Source organism: Anguilla rostrata, chromosome 4, assembly GCF_018555375.3.
Source record: "Anguilla rostrata isolate EN2019 chromosome 4, ASM1855537v3, whole genome shotgun sequence".
In the NCBI taxonomy this organism is placed as follows: domain Eukaryota; kingdom Metazoa; phylum Chordata; class Actinopteri; order Anguilliformes; family Anguillidae; genus Anguilla; species Anguilla rostrata.
In genome coordinates this window covers 19,500,313-19,516,568 of record NC_057936.1, presented here as the reverse complement: position 1 = coordinate 19,516,568, position 16,256 = coordinate 19,500,313, and the positions used below count along the sequence as shown (strand labels likewise).

The 16,256-nt window shown below is 40.5% G+C and overlaps 1 protein-coding gene and 1 long non-coding RNA gene across 2 annotated transcripts in view; one reads left to right on the top strand and one right to left on the bottom strand.

Moving 5' to 3' along the window:
* The window catches only part of gnal (guanine nucleotide binding protein (G protein), alpha activating activity polypeptide, olfactory type), a 56,349-nt gene that overhangs the window by 22,149 nt on the left and 17,944 nt on the right, over window positions 1-16,256 (top strand). The window contains 1 exon segment of the mRNA XM_064331191.1: window positions 6,718-6,815. Coding sequence (XP_064187261.1) covers window positions 6,718-6,815 — 98 coding nt within the window.
* On the bottom strand, window positions 10,437-13,114 carry LOC135252743 (uncharacterized). Its single transcript, XR_010329467.1, has 3 exons — window positions 11,770-13,114; window positions 11,395-11,533; window positions 10,437-10,735 (listed from the first exon to the last, which is right to left on the bottom strand). It is a non-coding gene; the product is annotated as an uncharacterized LOC135252743 (long non-coding RNA).

Genomic DNA, 16,256 nt, shown 5'->3' with positions numbered 1-16,256 from the left:
AACAAGTCAATTTCACTGACTTTCTTTGGAATTGTAAAAGTATGTGCAATGTGATCTAAGAACTACACTGGAAGTTAAGTTACAGTGTTTGATATCCTTCTTGCCAGATTGATCACTTCCTGTGATAGGCAGAAGATTGACACTGTTTATAACATTTTACTGCAAGCAGTAAATCAGCCAGTTAACAGCTGTGAATTAAGTATTTGGTTTTATTAAGTACAAATCAAGTAGTTAGCCACTACTTCACCTTATAGTACTTCACAATATAGCATGAAAAATCCTATTGATTTTATTAAGTCCTGAAAACTGGGCTCATTTAAAACAGTTAGCCTTTTTCTGCAGATTCAATTAGGTCAACGTGGAGACACTGGATCACACTCCGATTCTGCAGTCAGGCCATATATGAGTGATGGGGGACGGAGTGTAGCACAGTGGGTAAGGAACTGGACTTGTAACCGAAAGGTTGCAGGTTCGATTCCCGGGTAGGACACTGCCGTTGTACCCTTGAGCAAGGTACTTAACCGAAATTGCTTCAGTATATATCCAGCTGTATAAATGGATACAATGTAAAATGCTATGCAAAAAAGTCGTGTAAGTCGCTCTGGATAAGAGCGTCTGCTAAATGCCTGTAATGTAATGTGATGATGGAGAAAAGTGCATGTTCACTGAAATGAAAATAAAAAACTTTCTATTGACAGCTACTGATGAAAACCATAAGATTCTGTGTGCCTAAATGGGTGAAGATCTAGACCTATGTGGAAGGATATGGCTAGCCATTAGTGTGTGTATTAGAATCAGTATGGGTTCACCCATAGAAATCCAGAAAAGGCTTCAAATCTGTACTTGCAAACAAAAATAATTTGAATTAGGAGTGTACAAGTATGTTTGAGTGCCAGTTTGCCAAACTAGTTGACTGACAATTAATAAATGTAACTTGCAAATGTAGTAGTGGCCATTTTGTAGTCAGTATGTCACAATGCATGTGTAACATTTCATTGTAAACTGAGAAATTAGAGAAATAATTAAAGGAATAATAATAACAATTAGAGGATAACTTTTCAGTTGACTGATCTGTTATTGAAGATGCAATGAAACAAATTGTGTTCATTTGTTCAATGTTGCCAATAATGGCATCGTTTAGATTGAGCTTATCGTACAAGTTAAGAGCAGGATGCTTTGAACAAACTGGAGAGGCTGTCCCTGAGTGTTCCTGTGACATGTTTGTCCATCTGTCTGTGTCTGTGAATGTGCTTGTGGCAGGAAAGGGTAACGGAGATTGACAGGATGTGACTGCAAGGGTGGGCCTTTTTTTTTGCTGTCCGGTTTTGTTTTGCACACTGCGACTGTGTCTGGCTGCAGGTTTCGGTGCTTTTTTGTCAGACGCAACCCATTGCTAAAAATAGGCATCTTTTCACTTGGCTGATGACTCACCGCAGCCCTAAGTGTGACACTGCAGCTAAACATAGATGAGAATGTAAAAGCAATACCTTTTCGGAAGTCGGCCCAGGCTTTTGAATCAAGACATGCATAGTCATGCATATAAAGGCACTCTCTTGGCCATTACACACAAAAAAATATATAAATCTGCCATTGAAAGATGGCATGGCTGAAATGACATCTACAGCACAATATTTACTTCTTCTCAAAATGGAGGGCTCCTCTGAATGTCCCTGCTCTGCATAAAAATCAATTGAAGGAGTCTGTCAATTACACCTCATTACATTCCCTTGTGCTTAGGTTTCACTTAGCTTACTCACAGTTGGGACAGAATACAGTACACATTAATAGTGAAACGGTGACCTTTTTATGATATCTTTATGATTTGCTGACATCAATCATAAATCATATTTTTACATATACCTGCACTTAGAGGAGAATTTGGCCTGCTTTTCGTCTTATAGAAGCTATAAGATGTGAAGTTATCTGTCATGCTGCCAATAGGTTTGAAAGGAAGTGTAAGAATAGTGTTGATGGATTGTTTGTGTCATTTTCTGGGATGTGCATGGGCCTTATTGGTGAGAAGGAGGAAATAGAGGGGAGGAAAAAGAAATAGCATTGCTGTTTGTTGCAGTGTAGTATGCTATGCAGGGATGAAAAATAATCTGTATTTTGCTGTAGCCTGAATATACTCTCTTGCTCGCTCGCTTGCTCGCTCACTCGCTCATTCTCTGTCCACACAAGCGCTGCGCTTTGCCTTGATAGGTTGGAACTAATTACACATTTGGGGATTTGTTCTATTTTGAAAATGCACTGTACTGTAGGTTTAGATGGAAGCTGACAGGTGTATTCCTTACAATCTCCAAAAATGACAGTGACTCCAGTGAGGATTGGGGAAGGTTAAAGCCAATGTTGTGCTGTACTGTAATGGATGTATAATCAATAGTGTTCTTTGTAAGAGATAGAGAGAGAAAGCAAGAGAGTGAGGGAGAGAGAGAGATCTTGCTTGTGTGATAGCATATTTCAGGCTCAGTGAAGGCTTTTCTCCTGGTTGTCCTATCGTGCTGGATCAAGTCTGTTTCCTCAGTTCTTAAGATGAGCACAGTTTCTGTGGACAGGCAATAATAGTGCCTTTAATTGCCTGCATTGTTTATGTTTCATAGCGAGACCAGTTTTCAGAAAATACAAAGTATGATTTTCATGACTTGTAAAGGTAGTCTCATATCATTCATCACCATGCAGAGAAAAAGAATGTTGCACATGACATTTCATTTGAGTTTACGTGCTCAGTGAAACTGTATGATCACATATTTTTTATAGATTTTATTTATTCTTTATTTTATCGGGGCTACCCCACCTAGATTGAAATCTCTTTAAACACGACAAAGTAGACCTATATGTCACATGCAGGACTTTCTTCATATCTAGATGATTGTGGCAGTCCAAAACTGAAATGCATGCCCTGGATGAATGAGCAAAAGTAAAATACAAATATACTAGAAAGCATCCGGATTTGATTCTGTCATGAAACAATGCAGAGTTACAGTATGTGCATTGTATGCAGCATTTTTACCCTTGGTGGGGAAAAAATAACACATTTGTTCACCCACACAGACCTCACATGAAAGTGGTTTCTCAACCGATATTTTTGAATATCGAAGTGAAGTAGAGATGTGAGCCTCTTAGTCACAGTGAAAGTGAAAGCTTCATATAGGTGCAGCACTGTCGATGCGCGGGAGCACAAGGTTTCAACTGATTATGGCATTCCACAGATTGTGAGAAATGTGTAAAGCAGCAGAATTGTGAACGAATGTGTAAAAAACCTCCCCCCAAAAAACAGGAAGACACTGAATGATTGTGGGCCAAAACCAAGTGAAATCAGCTGCACTGTGTTTCATATCATGACTTTAATGGTTTCATATCAGTAGCCTGCCTCGTTGCCTGCACGCGGACCCTGAGTGATGCTGCTCTCTCTGCTTCCGCAGTCAGAAGTGGCTTTTAGGCCTGGTGGTTTGAGATTGTTTAGTGGAGCAGGTTTAGAAAGAACCGGAAGAGCAGGATGTATTGGCGTATATTCTGTTGCAGGTAACGCACACCTCGTTTACTTTGTAGTAAAGTGGGGGATACTGAGGTCTCAATCCTGGGGCTGTGCTGCTGTGCCCTGCTGCTTCTCTGCTTCCTCAGTTTGTGTCAGCATGGAGCACATACTTAGCAGAAGAGTAACTTCTGAATTTTGGCTAGGTCTGCTGTGGGATTTATATTTATATTTATATTTATTTATATTTATTGATATTTAAATCATTGCCTAACATAATAATACTTTTTTGTTAGTTATAATAACAATATTAGCAAAGTTGGGACGCAGTAAAATGTTCAATGTTCGTTCAACTATAAACCAGTTTATTTATTTAACCTGGTAAAAGTGATTGAGAACAAATTCTCATTTACAAACAAGTACATATGAGTCTGAAAAGGACCATGTGTACTCTATAAGAGTTGATTTAACACTGAACATTGTACTGCGTGAGTGACAGTGAAAGAAGATTATCTTCTGTGCTACAGGTTCCGCGGGTGACGGTTTTATGCTGTTGCACAGAAATGAAGTTGTTTTTCTTGACTGAGGCTTTCTAGAGGAAGTAAGGTTATTGTAATCTTCATTTGTATATTGTAGGTACTGTATGAATGGTTTTCAGTTCTTGTCATCAGTGGTTTGGCATGTTTTTGTTCTTCCTTATCAGAAAGTGCTTCATTTAGCTATTGGCTTTTTTGGGTTAGTATGCTCCCGAGAGTGACGTTTCTGTGTGGGGAAAACAGAAAATTGAGAAATATAGTGTTTGATCACAAATAATCATCAAAGAATTCATATATTACTTTTAACTAATACACTGCTACTTTTTATCAGATCTTATCTTATTGTAAAAGTTGCAAGGGTATTAAATGTACTCAGATGTGTACTCTATAAGAGTTGATTTAACACTGAACATTGTACTGTGTGAGTGACAGTGAAAGAAGAGATATCATCAGCTGGATACCCCCATACCGTACCGACCTGTAGGTTTTCAGTGGAGCGGAGATCCTTAGTGTGATAAAGCTCCTGTGCATGACAGCTCTCCCATCATCTTTCTGCATAAAGCACGCCCTTGTCCTAACGGGGTCAAATGCAGTTTGCGTGCTGTACTGACGTTCCCAGTTAATGAGTAAAAAAAGAAATAGTGTCATTCAGACACAACGAAGGGCCTCCGTTTCTCTCGCCTTGCTCCTATTGGCCACGAGGCTGGAGAATGCCTATGACCATCATGACCATGTTGCTGGAACGCTGATCTGGACCGCCCACTTGATCTGACCGCAAAATCCATCCGCATGTGACAGTGTCAGTGGTGCTGTCACTCCAGAAACTGTCTGCAGTTTGCCCTCAGGATGTACATTTTTCTACATTTTTTTCCCCCCGCGCTGAAGCCTCGTTGAGTTGATATTTAACCACTTGGAGTTACGTACACGTAGACGCATACACACACATGTAGGAGCCCAGGCCTCTGGGGGGGTGGGAGGGGTTGTCCCCAGAGGCTGGGTGGGGAGGGGTTGTAATCTCCCTGGCAGGTGAGCAGATGAGCGGAATAACCAGGGGATTACCCTGAGCGCAAAGCGGCATCATTAACTTAACCCCGAGGGGTGCTGGGGTTCCCAGTCTTAAATGTCTCTAATGACTCTCTTGCTATTGCCCTTGTGCTAATGAAGGCTTTTTATAAAAGACCAGTTGGCAAATTAAATGAACCAGCACTTCACCTCTTCACAGAGCCAATCAGGGTATTAGAGCCATGTCGGGGCATTCTCAGTAAGCAGAGCTCTTGTGCAGTTCTCAAAAGTCCTTCTCTTTAAATGGGTGTCTTACTAGGCTTTGATAACGGTGTCATCATGCCTGAGAATGTGTCATACCGTACCCAAAAATTTGTTTCATTTGTTTGCTTTATTTGTTAGTGGACATACTTTTTCTGGCCAAAAAGAACAGTATCAGTCATATAGCCTATTAGGAAACCCAATTTTTGGAAACATCTTGCGCACCCATGTGACATGATTTAGAGCTCATTAATTTAGGGAGTAACTATACCATTAGCAGTCAGTCATTGTTTTCTGCACTGTTTGGTTTAAATTAAAATTCTAAATGAATGTTTTCACTCTGCTGAGTTTGCTCTCCAATGGTTACCGATGCAAGTCTATAAATATTCTTTGTGAGATCAGATGGAAAGAACGAAACTCTTAGTTATAAATAATAGTGGCAGATTCCAAATCCAGATTCTTCTGCTATGTCCCTCTGTTTCATTCTCCTGCTTCCCCCTGACTGTTCTTCGGGCGCGATTGTCTTTTCCAGTGACGGAGTGACGTCTTTCCGGCGTTCTTTCTTCGTAACGTCACTGGGATGCGGCATCGTCGATCCTCTCCCTGCGCCGCGCGCGTTTGTTTTTCTGCGTTTGTGTTGTTTGGCAGTCGCGCCTGGGCTCTCTGGGCTCTTTATGTTTACCGCTCTGCCACCGCGAGCAGCAGGTGTGAAAAAAACCAAAAAAAAACCTGCTCTCTTTCTAAGAACCCGTGTCAGATTATCTTCTGTGATGCAGGTTCCGCGGGTGACGGTTTTATGCTGTTGCGCAGAAATGAAGTTGTTTTTCTTGACTGAGGCTTTCTAGAGGAAGTAAGGTTATTGTAATCTTCATTTGTATATTATAGGTACTGTATGAATGGTGTTCAGTTCTTGTCATCAGTGGTTTGGCATGTTTTTGTTGTTCCTTTTCTGGGGCTACATAGCTCAGGAGGTAAGACCGATTGTCTGGCAGTCGGAGGGTTGCCGGTTCAAACCCTGCCCTGGGCGTGTCGAAGTGTCCTTGAGCAAGACACCTAACCCCTAACTGCTCTGGCGAATGAGAGGCATCAATTGTAAAGCGCTTTGGATAAAAGCGCTATATAAATGCAGTCCATTTACCATCCTTATCAGAAAGTGCTTCATTTAGCTATTGGCTTTTTTGGGTTGGTATGCTCCCGAGAGTGACGTTTCTGTGTGGGAAAACAGAAAATTGAGAAGTATAGTGTTTGATCACAAATAATCATCAAAGAATTCATATATTACTTTTAACTAATACACTGTTACTTTTTATCAGATCTTATCTTATTGTAAAAGTTGCAAGGGTATTAAATGTACTCAGATGTGCCTATTAGATGTACTAAAGATGAATTCTGTTCACTGTTGAATATAGGACACTCTAATTCCTGTGTCTTTTCTGTTCCCATCAGGAATTCTTCGACCATGCAAAGAAGCTGTGGGACGACGAAGGGGTGAAGGTCTGCTTTGAGCGCTCCAACGAGTACCAGCTCATTGACTGTGCGCAGTAGTGAGTATCCTGTCCGCTTCTCCCCTGTCTGATTGTGCTCCGACGTTCGCACCCCACACACCTGAGCCACGGCCGATATCAGCTTTCATCCCGGGGACAGTAAGATGAGAGCATTACAGTAAAGGGATCTGCTTGTTGGCATGCATACATCAAACACCTTCTCTCTCTCTTTTTTAAGGAGAGTGGACAGCCTGTCCAGTTTGCTTTTTAGAGACAGGGAAGGCAGAGATGGTTGCAGGTAGAGCAAGATATAAAGATTGAGACCGTAGTACTGAAAGTGTCTAGGCTACGAATGGAGTCCTTAGCCACACAGGGGATTTTTATGTGGCTTGGAGGATTTGCTGCTTCACAGACCTCACCACGCGTCTTGCCACTCTTTGTAGTTCTATTGGTCGTCCAGTTTGCCCATCTTTGGAGGCGCGTTCTGGTTCATTTTTCCATGAGTAAACTCAGTGAGTCGTATCCAATGGTTCAGTGAGGACACATTCTCTTGTGAGTCATCGTTTCAGTCCTTCCTGTAGTGTGTATTGAGGCTGAAGTTTACACATGCATGCAAGTACAATTTCAGACATACAAAAGAGTATTGGCCCCACACATACAGTCTGCCTTCGGACTAATCATAGTAGTTAGCAATAGTGGGAATGTGCATTTTATGTACAAGAATAATGCTATGTATTCTAAAATAAAATTGGGATGGCAGGTATGCCATCCCGCCAAGTTACGCCTTGGCGGGGGCATGCCCCATACCTATACAGCACTGAGAGTTTGGCACTTTTCAGGGTTCCCCACAGAAATAACCACAACAGCCACAGACACTCAGCCCTTAAAAACATTACATTCTGTACATTCTGACCCCATTTCAACAGACCGATTTCATAAACAACTTCACATGTCCGCACAATAAAGCCCCAAACTAAGGGGATTTTGCGTTTTCTCCTTCTTATTCTTCTTATTCTTCTCCTTCTTCTTCTTCTCATTCTTATTTTTCCTGCCGCCTATCCCACTAACAACATGTCTCCCCATTGGACATTTTACGGACACCAGCCAAATCCTCATCCTCACGACCCAATCAAAAACTCGCATACACACGCAAAATACCCATACCTTTTTACTCTGAAACATTTCCAGTTTAAACAGCTAATCTGCCTGTGGCCTAGTGGGTAAGGTTATCGTCTTGGGAACAAGGGGTCGTAGGTTCAAGCCCAGCTAGGGACATGTTTCTTTAACCTGCTTTTACCCTCACTAATATATATACATATCTACCCGCCGTTCACCGAACGTATACACTGCATTATGACGTACCGTCTGCACGTTCACTTATTAACCGGCTACAATATTGCAGAGCCATATGGATTCAACGGGAGCTGTTCTGTGCTTACTGGCCTGTGTTCTTTAAAACCACGGACAGGTTTGCTAATGATATTTCATGCATTGCACAGCTATGTCACGGTGCTGCACTAACAAAGTCACAGACTGGTAAACGTCTGGTTGAAGGATTGAATCCCACCTCGCCCTCAGGCAGATCATTTCCTCTTTTACGCTAACGTTTTCTTACGCTTATATTTGCTTTACCAAAACTCACTCATGGCCACCCATATGCATTTCATGACGGCAAATGTATTTGTTTTATTAAAAATGTTACACCAGTTCACCACTGTGCTATTTCTACTAACTATATTTCTTCACTTGCCTACCCTACAAAACCTTCTTATCAGCAAACGCCGCGTTTCTACATTCATGTTACCTCGCCCTGTTCTCTATCTAGCCACATACAATTACTACGTTCTTTCAAGTCACTTGGCCCTGTGTTTTATAATCTTACCATTTTACAATGTCATGCAAACATTGTGTCAGATCAAAGTGTCAAATATTTCGAATTGCCTCATGTAACACATTTAAATTCATGTGGAAAACTGCTGGTGAGTAACTACAGTAAGCATATTTCTCCAGAAAACATGTTTATACTCGCTTCTGAATGCTTTGCTACGTACAATAAATACTGCATGTGAAATGCGTATTGTACATACATACATAGAGAACTTCTTTATCCCCATGGGGACATTTCCCTCGCAGCATGTTACATTCACATTTATGAACAGACATCTATACCAAGAAACATACAATCATTCACGCAACAGAAAGGCTGTGCAGCGAAATACATACATACCAATACAAATTGGACATATAGACGCCTATTCAGTCAATCTTGACTGTGAGAAAGCCATCCATGCATATGTTTGGCCTGTCCATTTACTGCATGCTTACACACACAGGGCCAAGTGACTTGAAAGAATTGAGGAAATATTGGGTAGCATTGCTGTGGAATACATCTTATTTAATTTCGGTGAGGTAAGATAGCCTATATTGTTTCTAGTACCGTAACTTGGCGTCATTTTGATATCAATACTTTTAATGGCAGGCCTGGATTTTGGGAGTGTGAATGAATGAGTTCTAGACGGTGTATGTATTGTATGCGTGAGTAACTTGGCATTTTTGTACGTTGAAAACGTGTTTTTAATGAGATACCAATATACCAAGAGACTTTTTGAACTACTAAATGTAGAATGCTTCTTCATATAGGCCCCTTTATGTATTTCTCAATATAGGACTGTACTGATCCTTTCATAAAGTATGAGTTCCCCAGAAAATTGGTTGCATAATGCATGGCACTGTGAAAGAAAATTAGCTGAATATTTACAGCAAATTACTGGCTACTAGTTGAAGTACTTCACAGTAATTTTCTGTTAAAATATTCACAGTCATTTACTGTAACATATTCTCAGTAAATTACAATTAAATGACAACTATACACAGTAAGCAAGGATATGGATTGGTAAACAAGGACCATGGATTGGTGTAATATAACTGTATGCTACTGTACAATTACAATAATCAGCCTTTTCTAAATTACAGTAATCACCTGTATTTTCACATAGCAAGTGTAAAAGCAGTAGTGCTAAGTAGTGCATAATTTACTGTAAAATTACAGTTAATATTGTTAAATACTACAAATTTGACCATTTAATGTAATTTATAATAATACATTGCATGTATGTAGCACCCGCCTCAACCACCACCAGTGTGTTGCACCCACCCGGTTATGGTGATGCATAACAACCATTTTGCACCAGAATGTGCTTCACATCCGCTGAGGTAGCGTGGGAGAGAACTATTTTTTAGCCAATTAAATCAGGGAATGATTAGGTAGCAGGTTGAGAGAGCCAGGCTGGGGAATTTAGCCAAGCTACCGGGGAACCCGCAACTCTTTGTGATGAGTGTCATGCCGTCTTTAATGTCCACTGTGAGTCAGGACATCTCACCCAGAAGACAGCATATCCTTCAGCAGTGTCCTCATTACTGCACTGGGGCATTGGGGAATATTTGACCAGAGGGAAGATTGCCCCCTACTGGCCCATCAACACCTCTTTCAGCAGCAACTTTTTGCCAGGAGGTCTCCCATCCAAGTACTAACAAAGCTCAGACTGGCATAGCTTCAGCCATTCAGCAGGAGCAAGGCTCATGGTGGTATGGCTGCTGGCATTGGACACCTTTTCTAATCAGGTAAATTAATATAAATACAAAGACAATATTCATTTTACATATTAAGCAGTTTTTATGTATTTGCAATGGACTTAGAACACCATGAAGAATTTATCAATCAGAAGCTTACGCAATGACAACCGCATACAAACAATCAGTTTCTATTTCACATTTTTAGTATGCAAAACTGTAAAAAAAAAAAAAATCCATAAAACTATAAAACCTTAAATGTAAACACAGTATACAGTCCAGTCAAGAAAATTATGTCTACGCTGATATCCACTGAAAATCAACTCGTTTTCTGAGAAAAGTGCAAACTCTCTGGTTGAACCCTCTTCTTTGATTTTGAGCCCCTCTCTGGTTTGGTACCTAAGAAGCACCTGTAAGCAAAATGCCAAGACAAAAGCTTTCAGTTTCATAGACGTTTTTGGCATTGTTTCTCCAAGGTGCATGCAATAATGCCTCTTTCCTTCAAACACTGAAATACCACAAAGAAAATTACTGAAAGCCAAGTGAGATTGATGCCACATTTATTTCATCACACAGCAATGCAGCCTAATAAGTATGGCTCATCAGATGCATTACAGTTGTAAAATGCTCAATTAAACTGACAAGTTGGCTAATAATTTCAGTATAAAATCATGTTAGATCAGACAATGCCCTCTTCTCAAATTATTTTAATTTAGTGCTTTGATAGTGGATATTCTTTGCTCACAAGTCTTGTAAGCAACCTCATTTCAAAAGAAAAGGATCAATTCCTTAGCCCCAAAAAATCAATTATTCGCTCATCCATTTATTGACTTTATTGACTATCATTTTAGATAGCTAGGCTAACATGAAGTTAATGCTAACACACAACACACTCCAGCTACAAAGCCTTACTAATGAAAGCACAATCATCATCTTAGTTACAAGATTTAATAGTATACTGTATCTATATGAATACAGCTGTATACTATAATACAGCCATAATGGAAAAAACACTGTTAGTGAAGCTATCTGAATGCTGAAATAAAACTTTATACTGGTTAACACTGACCGTATCTGTCTAGTAGTTGACTCCGAATTTGCTATCGGTACCTCTTCACTCGGTTTCAACCACAGCTGCCATATCCCATAAGGCTGCGTGGTCCAGTTCAATTCAAATTTCACTGTATTTTGCTGTAACATTGCCTAGCCTGCATTGATTTCAGAGTAATATTTTGATTACATTGTGAAATATTACTGTTAAATATTGAAAAATTCAGGTAACCATTGATTTCACAGTAAAATGCTGATTACAATATTTACCGTGAAATTGTTATTGTTAAATTTTGTAAAATTCGGGTAATTTATAACATATATTGGTTTACATTACTGCTACATTTGGTTTACATTGGTTCACATAGTGCGTACTATGAAGGAAGTTACCTACCTTAGTAGTCACAGCAGGAATGACAAACACAAAGGTGAATTCTGACAGAGCTGCAGTGTAACTGTCAGGATGTCTCTTCATAGAGCACCGCATGTGTTACCATAGTTACTATATCCCAGCAACCCAACAGAAGGCGGTTACTGACCTTGCTGTCAACAGCCCACTCCCAGTTCTCATTTGGAACTGTCCTGGGCTGACAATGATCGACTTGCTCTCGACTTTGAGCAGTGCTCAGTGGTGACCAAAACATCTTTTGATAAAGTTATGTCTTAGTGAGAGATGGGGAAGCACAGGTACAGACTTAGTGAAATGTCTCCCTTCCATTCTCTCAATGCTTATTTTAATAAAAAATAACTAATTTCTGTGAGGGGAAAGGAAAACAAGATCTATTTTGACTCAAAGCACAAAGATCAACCAGCAGGCTCTGTGGCATAAAGCAGGATCCGTGTTGTGCAGTTGGCAACATTGAAATTATTTTAAAGCAGTGTTTTAGAACTTTTGTTTGCAATGGACATTTGTTGTTTATTTTTTATAGAGGTTCTATCATTTGAATACATGTGGCAACTCTGCCTTGAATATATGAGTCAGAATTATTTCTGCCAACCATGTATACATGCAGGGATGATGATAATATTTAGTATGATCACTTGAAATGTTTTAGAGCACCACACACCACAGGGGAAATTCAAATACAGCACTCAGCCAGTTTAATGGCTTTTAGGTTCCCTTTCAGTCCCTAGCATGTGGAGGCGATGCTCATTGGCACGCTTAGCCGTCAGGTAAGGCCAGGTCATGTCAGGTCCAGTGCTCCTGTGGGTAAAGCTGCGCGTTAGCCTCTCAGGACAGCGCTGACGCAGAGGCGTGGCCCCACATGCCCTTTCATTGGCCGCAATTCTCCAGAAACTTCTCCAGCGTCCGGCCTCCTCCCCCAGCCGCAAACTCTGGGTGAACCCGGACAGGAAGTGTCCGAGGGGGCAGACGCGGTGTGGGCCATGCCGGACCCACACTCTGCTCTTTTTCCACTGCGTGCTGCAGACAATGAGCCGAGATCCTCTGTGTCACAGGTCGCCACTCGTTTGTATACAGGAAGGTGAACCACAGCCATTTCCCTGTTCACCCTTATGTGGCTTTGGCATCCATCGCCATTTCTGTTAGCATCGAGCAGTTCCTACCCATCTTACGTCTTCTTTGCCTTGTGGGGTTTGTAGTAATAGTAATCATTTTACTTATTAAGCAGCTGTGCAGATTCATGGTCATTGTATGCCAATGTATGTAATAAATAAACATACAATTGAGTGAGGATAATCAGATTAATTTTTCTGGTGTTGGTATGTTGGTACTAAGTAGTCAAGACAAGTTTAAAACATTTTAGTAAATGTAATACAAATGATTACATGAAATAAATGTAATTAAACCATTAAGAAAAGGCCAAAATAAAAATAGGGGTTAGGGTTAGGGTTATGATTCTGAAGCATACACATGATGGATTACGCGCAGTAACAATCTGGCGTGAGAGCCATTTTCTCGTTGTCCCTGTTTGGAAGTTCCCCATTGTGACAGAGTACCTTAAAGCAGGCTGACTAACCGGATACAAACAGCCCTCAAGTGTTTGCACATGGAGTCCGTGTTCAAATCTCTTTACGCTGTGACTCACTGCGGCCTTAATGTGTCCTTGTTTAATTAACTTGCTTGTCCAACGTGCTCGTCACAAATGTTTTCCATTGACTTTTTTTTCCTCTGTAAGAACACAAATTCTGCCTCCGAAATGGCTCTCTCAATTTGGAATGTCCAGTCGTATTTGTAAGCTGGTGTTAAACCCGCCGTCGCCCTCTGTGTAAATTCAACGGAGCAGACACAGACAAGCACACGCTCTCCGAAACATGCTCTGCTGTCAGCCACCACTCTTTTCACTCCACATACAACAGCTGCACCTGTTTAGTCATTGCAGTGGAGCAGTACCCTTCGCCCACCACTTTGCTCTGACTGACTGATCAGGCACCGGATCAACCAGAGGGGGTCACTGTCACGTGATGAGACACACCGCCAGTTTTGCCAGATTCGAAAGTGGTGAACCCACCAGAAGCCGTTTCTCCTCCGCACAATAGCATAAAAAAGTAGCTGAATTGGGGGGGGGGATTTTGCGCAATCTGACAACACTGCATACCACCAGCTGGATTTCTTCCTCCCAGGGGGGCTACTGACCGTATGCCCAACACTGGCATGGCCAGGATGATACTGGGACCATGGAGCTTGAGTCCTAGCAGGATGAGCTGCCCTGCAGCCTGCAGATGTTCATTTAGATTCATTTATTTGGGGGGAGCACACGGCCTGGAAATCACAGCACAGCTTCCTGAGGTGGTGATGCGTAAGTTGGTTTTATAACTTATGTGGCTTGGCAGGCCCGACTCCCAATGATTTCACAAAAGAAGTCATGAAGGATGGCATTTTCACTGAGGTCACATGTACTGAGGCCAATATTTGATCTCATAAAAGTTTGAGAGACTGAAAATACCCAACCATGCACTCTCAACAATATGTTTAAATTCCTCTTTGGAAGTTTGTCATCATTTTCTGTGTAACAAGACAACATCCAGAGCATTAATACAGCAGGCAACTTAACTTCTGTTCATAATCGCTACAGACTGCCCACTGCATATGAATGCTTTTAAAGAGCAATGGAGTAGGCCTCTGTATTTTTCTGCATTTGAAGTGCTTAGCTATATATAGCAGCTTCTTCCAGGCCATTGTCACATGCAGTCAAAGGGAAATACATCTTGTCCTGGAAATTTAAGTGCCAGAAAGGATACAGTACTTTGAGAACTGATGATCTAGTTAACTATTTGTCCATTTGTGCCAGTGTTAAAGCCATCTGTTTATTTTTATTCATCAAAACATTTGCTTAGCTTCCTCATTAAGAGGGCCAAGGTAATAATAACAGAACTATAGGGCTGCACATTTTTATGTTTACAATTTGGCATTTTGCAGTCACTCTTAGTTACTTAAAGAAATAGCTACATATAGCCTTTGACAACAAATAGTGCCAATGCCAAGTCGTCAGTGTCACAAGCATTAGTTGTAGTCAATACTTAATCTTGTAACATAGTTAGATTCCATAGTACGTGCAAGAGGGAAATGGTTCATGCAGTATTTTTAGGAAGTAGGGGGGTGTACAGTGCGTTAAGTGCTCAGTGCTACAGTAGATTAAATTGTGTTCTGAAAATAAAAACCTAAAATTTGCAAGGATGTAGACACCCCTATGCCGAGAAACTGGCATAACTTAAATTTATAACTAATCACAGCAATATTCTGGATTTGAACCTGCAACACTGAATCCAAGCTTAGTTTCCTAGTCTGTGCAATTTATGATGGTGCTGTGCTTTTGTGGAAATGAAGAACATTGCCATATCAGATATAAGAATACCTCAAAGTCTTTGCTGTTGATTGGTTGTTCATATATCATTCTGTCTGTTATGTCCATATCTAAACCTTTCAAATACATGGAAGCAATTATTTTTATTCACAATTATTATTTTCAAGTTCACTGAACTCAACAAACTGTTTGAGGAGGACAAAACAAAAACACTTGCATTAACTTATGAAAAAGAGGTTAAGGAATTCAGTCCTATGTTTGCCAAAACTGAACTGAGAAAACTGTCTTCTGAATCTTCTCTATAAACATCTCTGAATCTTAACTGTATCCAGCTGAAACTCAGTGTGAAACTGCACATACATTGAGACAAGCATGACTTCAACACTCTATAGTAAGTTTAAATACAGTGTATCTCAGCTGACTGTTTTGAGTAAAGAAGGATGTTACTTATCTCTGTGGTATGTTGCTTGAGATAAAGTAGTATTATCCTTCCCCCTTTCCCAGACCTCCTCATTCCATCACATTATGGTTTTAAAATATCTGAACATAGTAGTCACCAACCCCCAACAATGTGCTTTGAATACCAGCCTCGTGGCACCACTGATATACGATGTGCTAGATCAGCTATGCATGATGTTTCTGGTAAAAACCCTAATATAGGCCCGTGTGATTGGAGTATAAAGGGAGCAGTATTTCAAGAACAGCATCATTATCTGTGTAAAATCAGGTCCTGGTCACGGGAATCTTGTTGTTCTGTGTGCTAGTTACTCTGTCTGGTGGTTGCTTCGAGCTTGTTTAATTGGTGTTTGTTATACTGTCTGCATGGCAGATTTGAACAAGGTGTAATGCTGGTTACAGCTACTTTTAGTTAAAGGTTTAAAAGAAAAAATCAGATTTATTATTCTTTTTTCTCAAATATTTCATGAAGTAGATGTAAAAGCGTGTGATTATTTTTATCAACCTCAACAATTTAATTCCAGAGCAAGGTTTAAAATTTGTTTGTGGGTGTGCGGTTTTACAAACTATTAAGTTAAGTTACAGCCCACTTTGAAGTAAAGTAATGGAATTCTACATACAGACAGTTAGTGAAATGTACAGGGAAATTTTTATTTCAGTT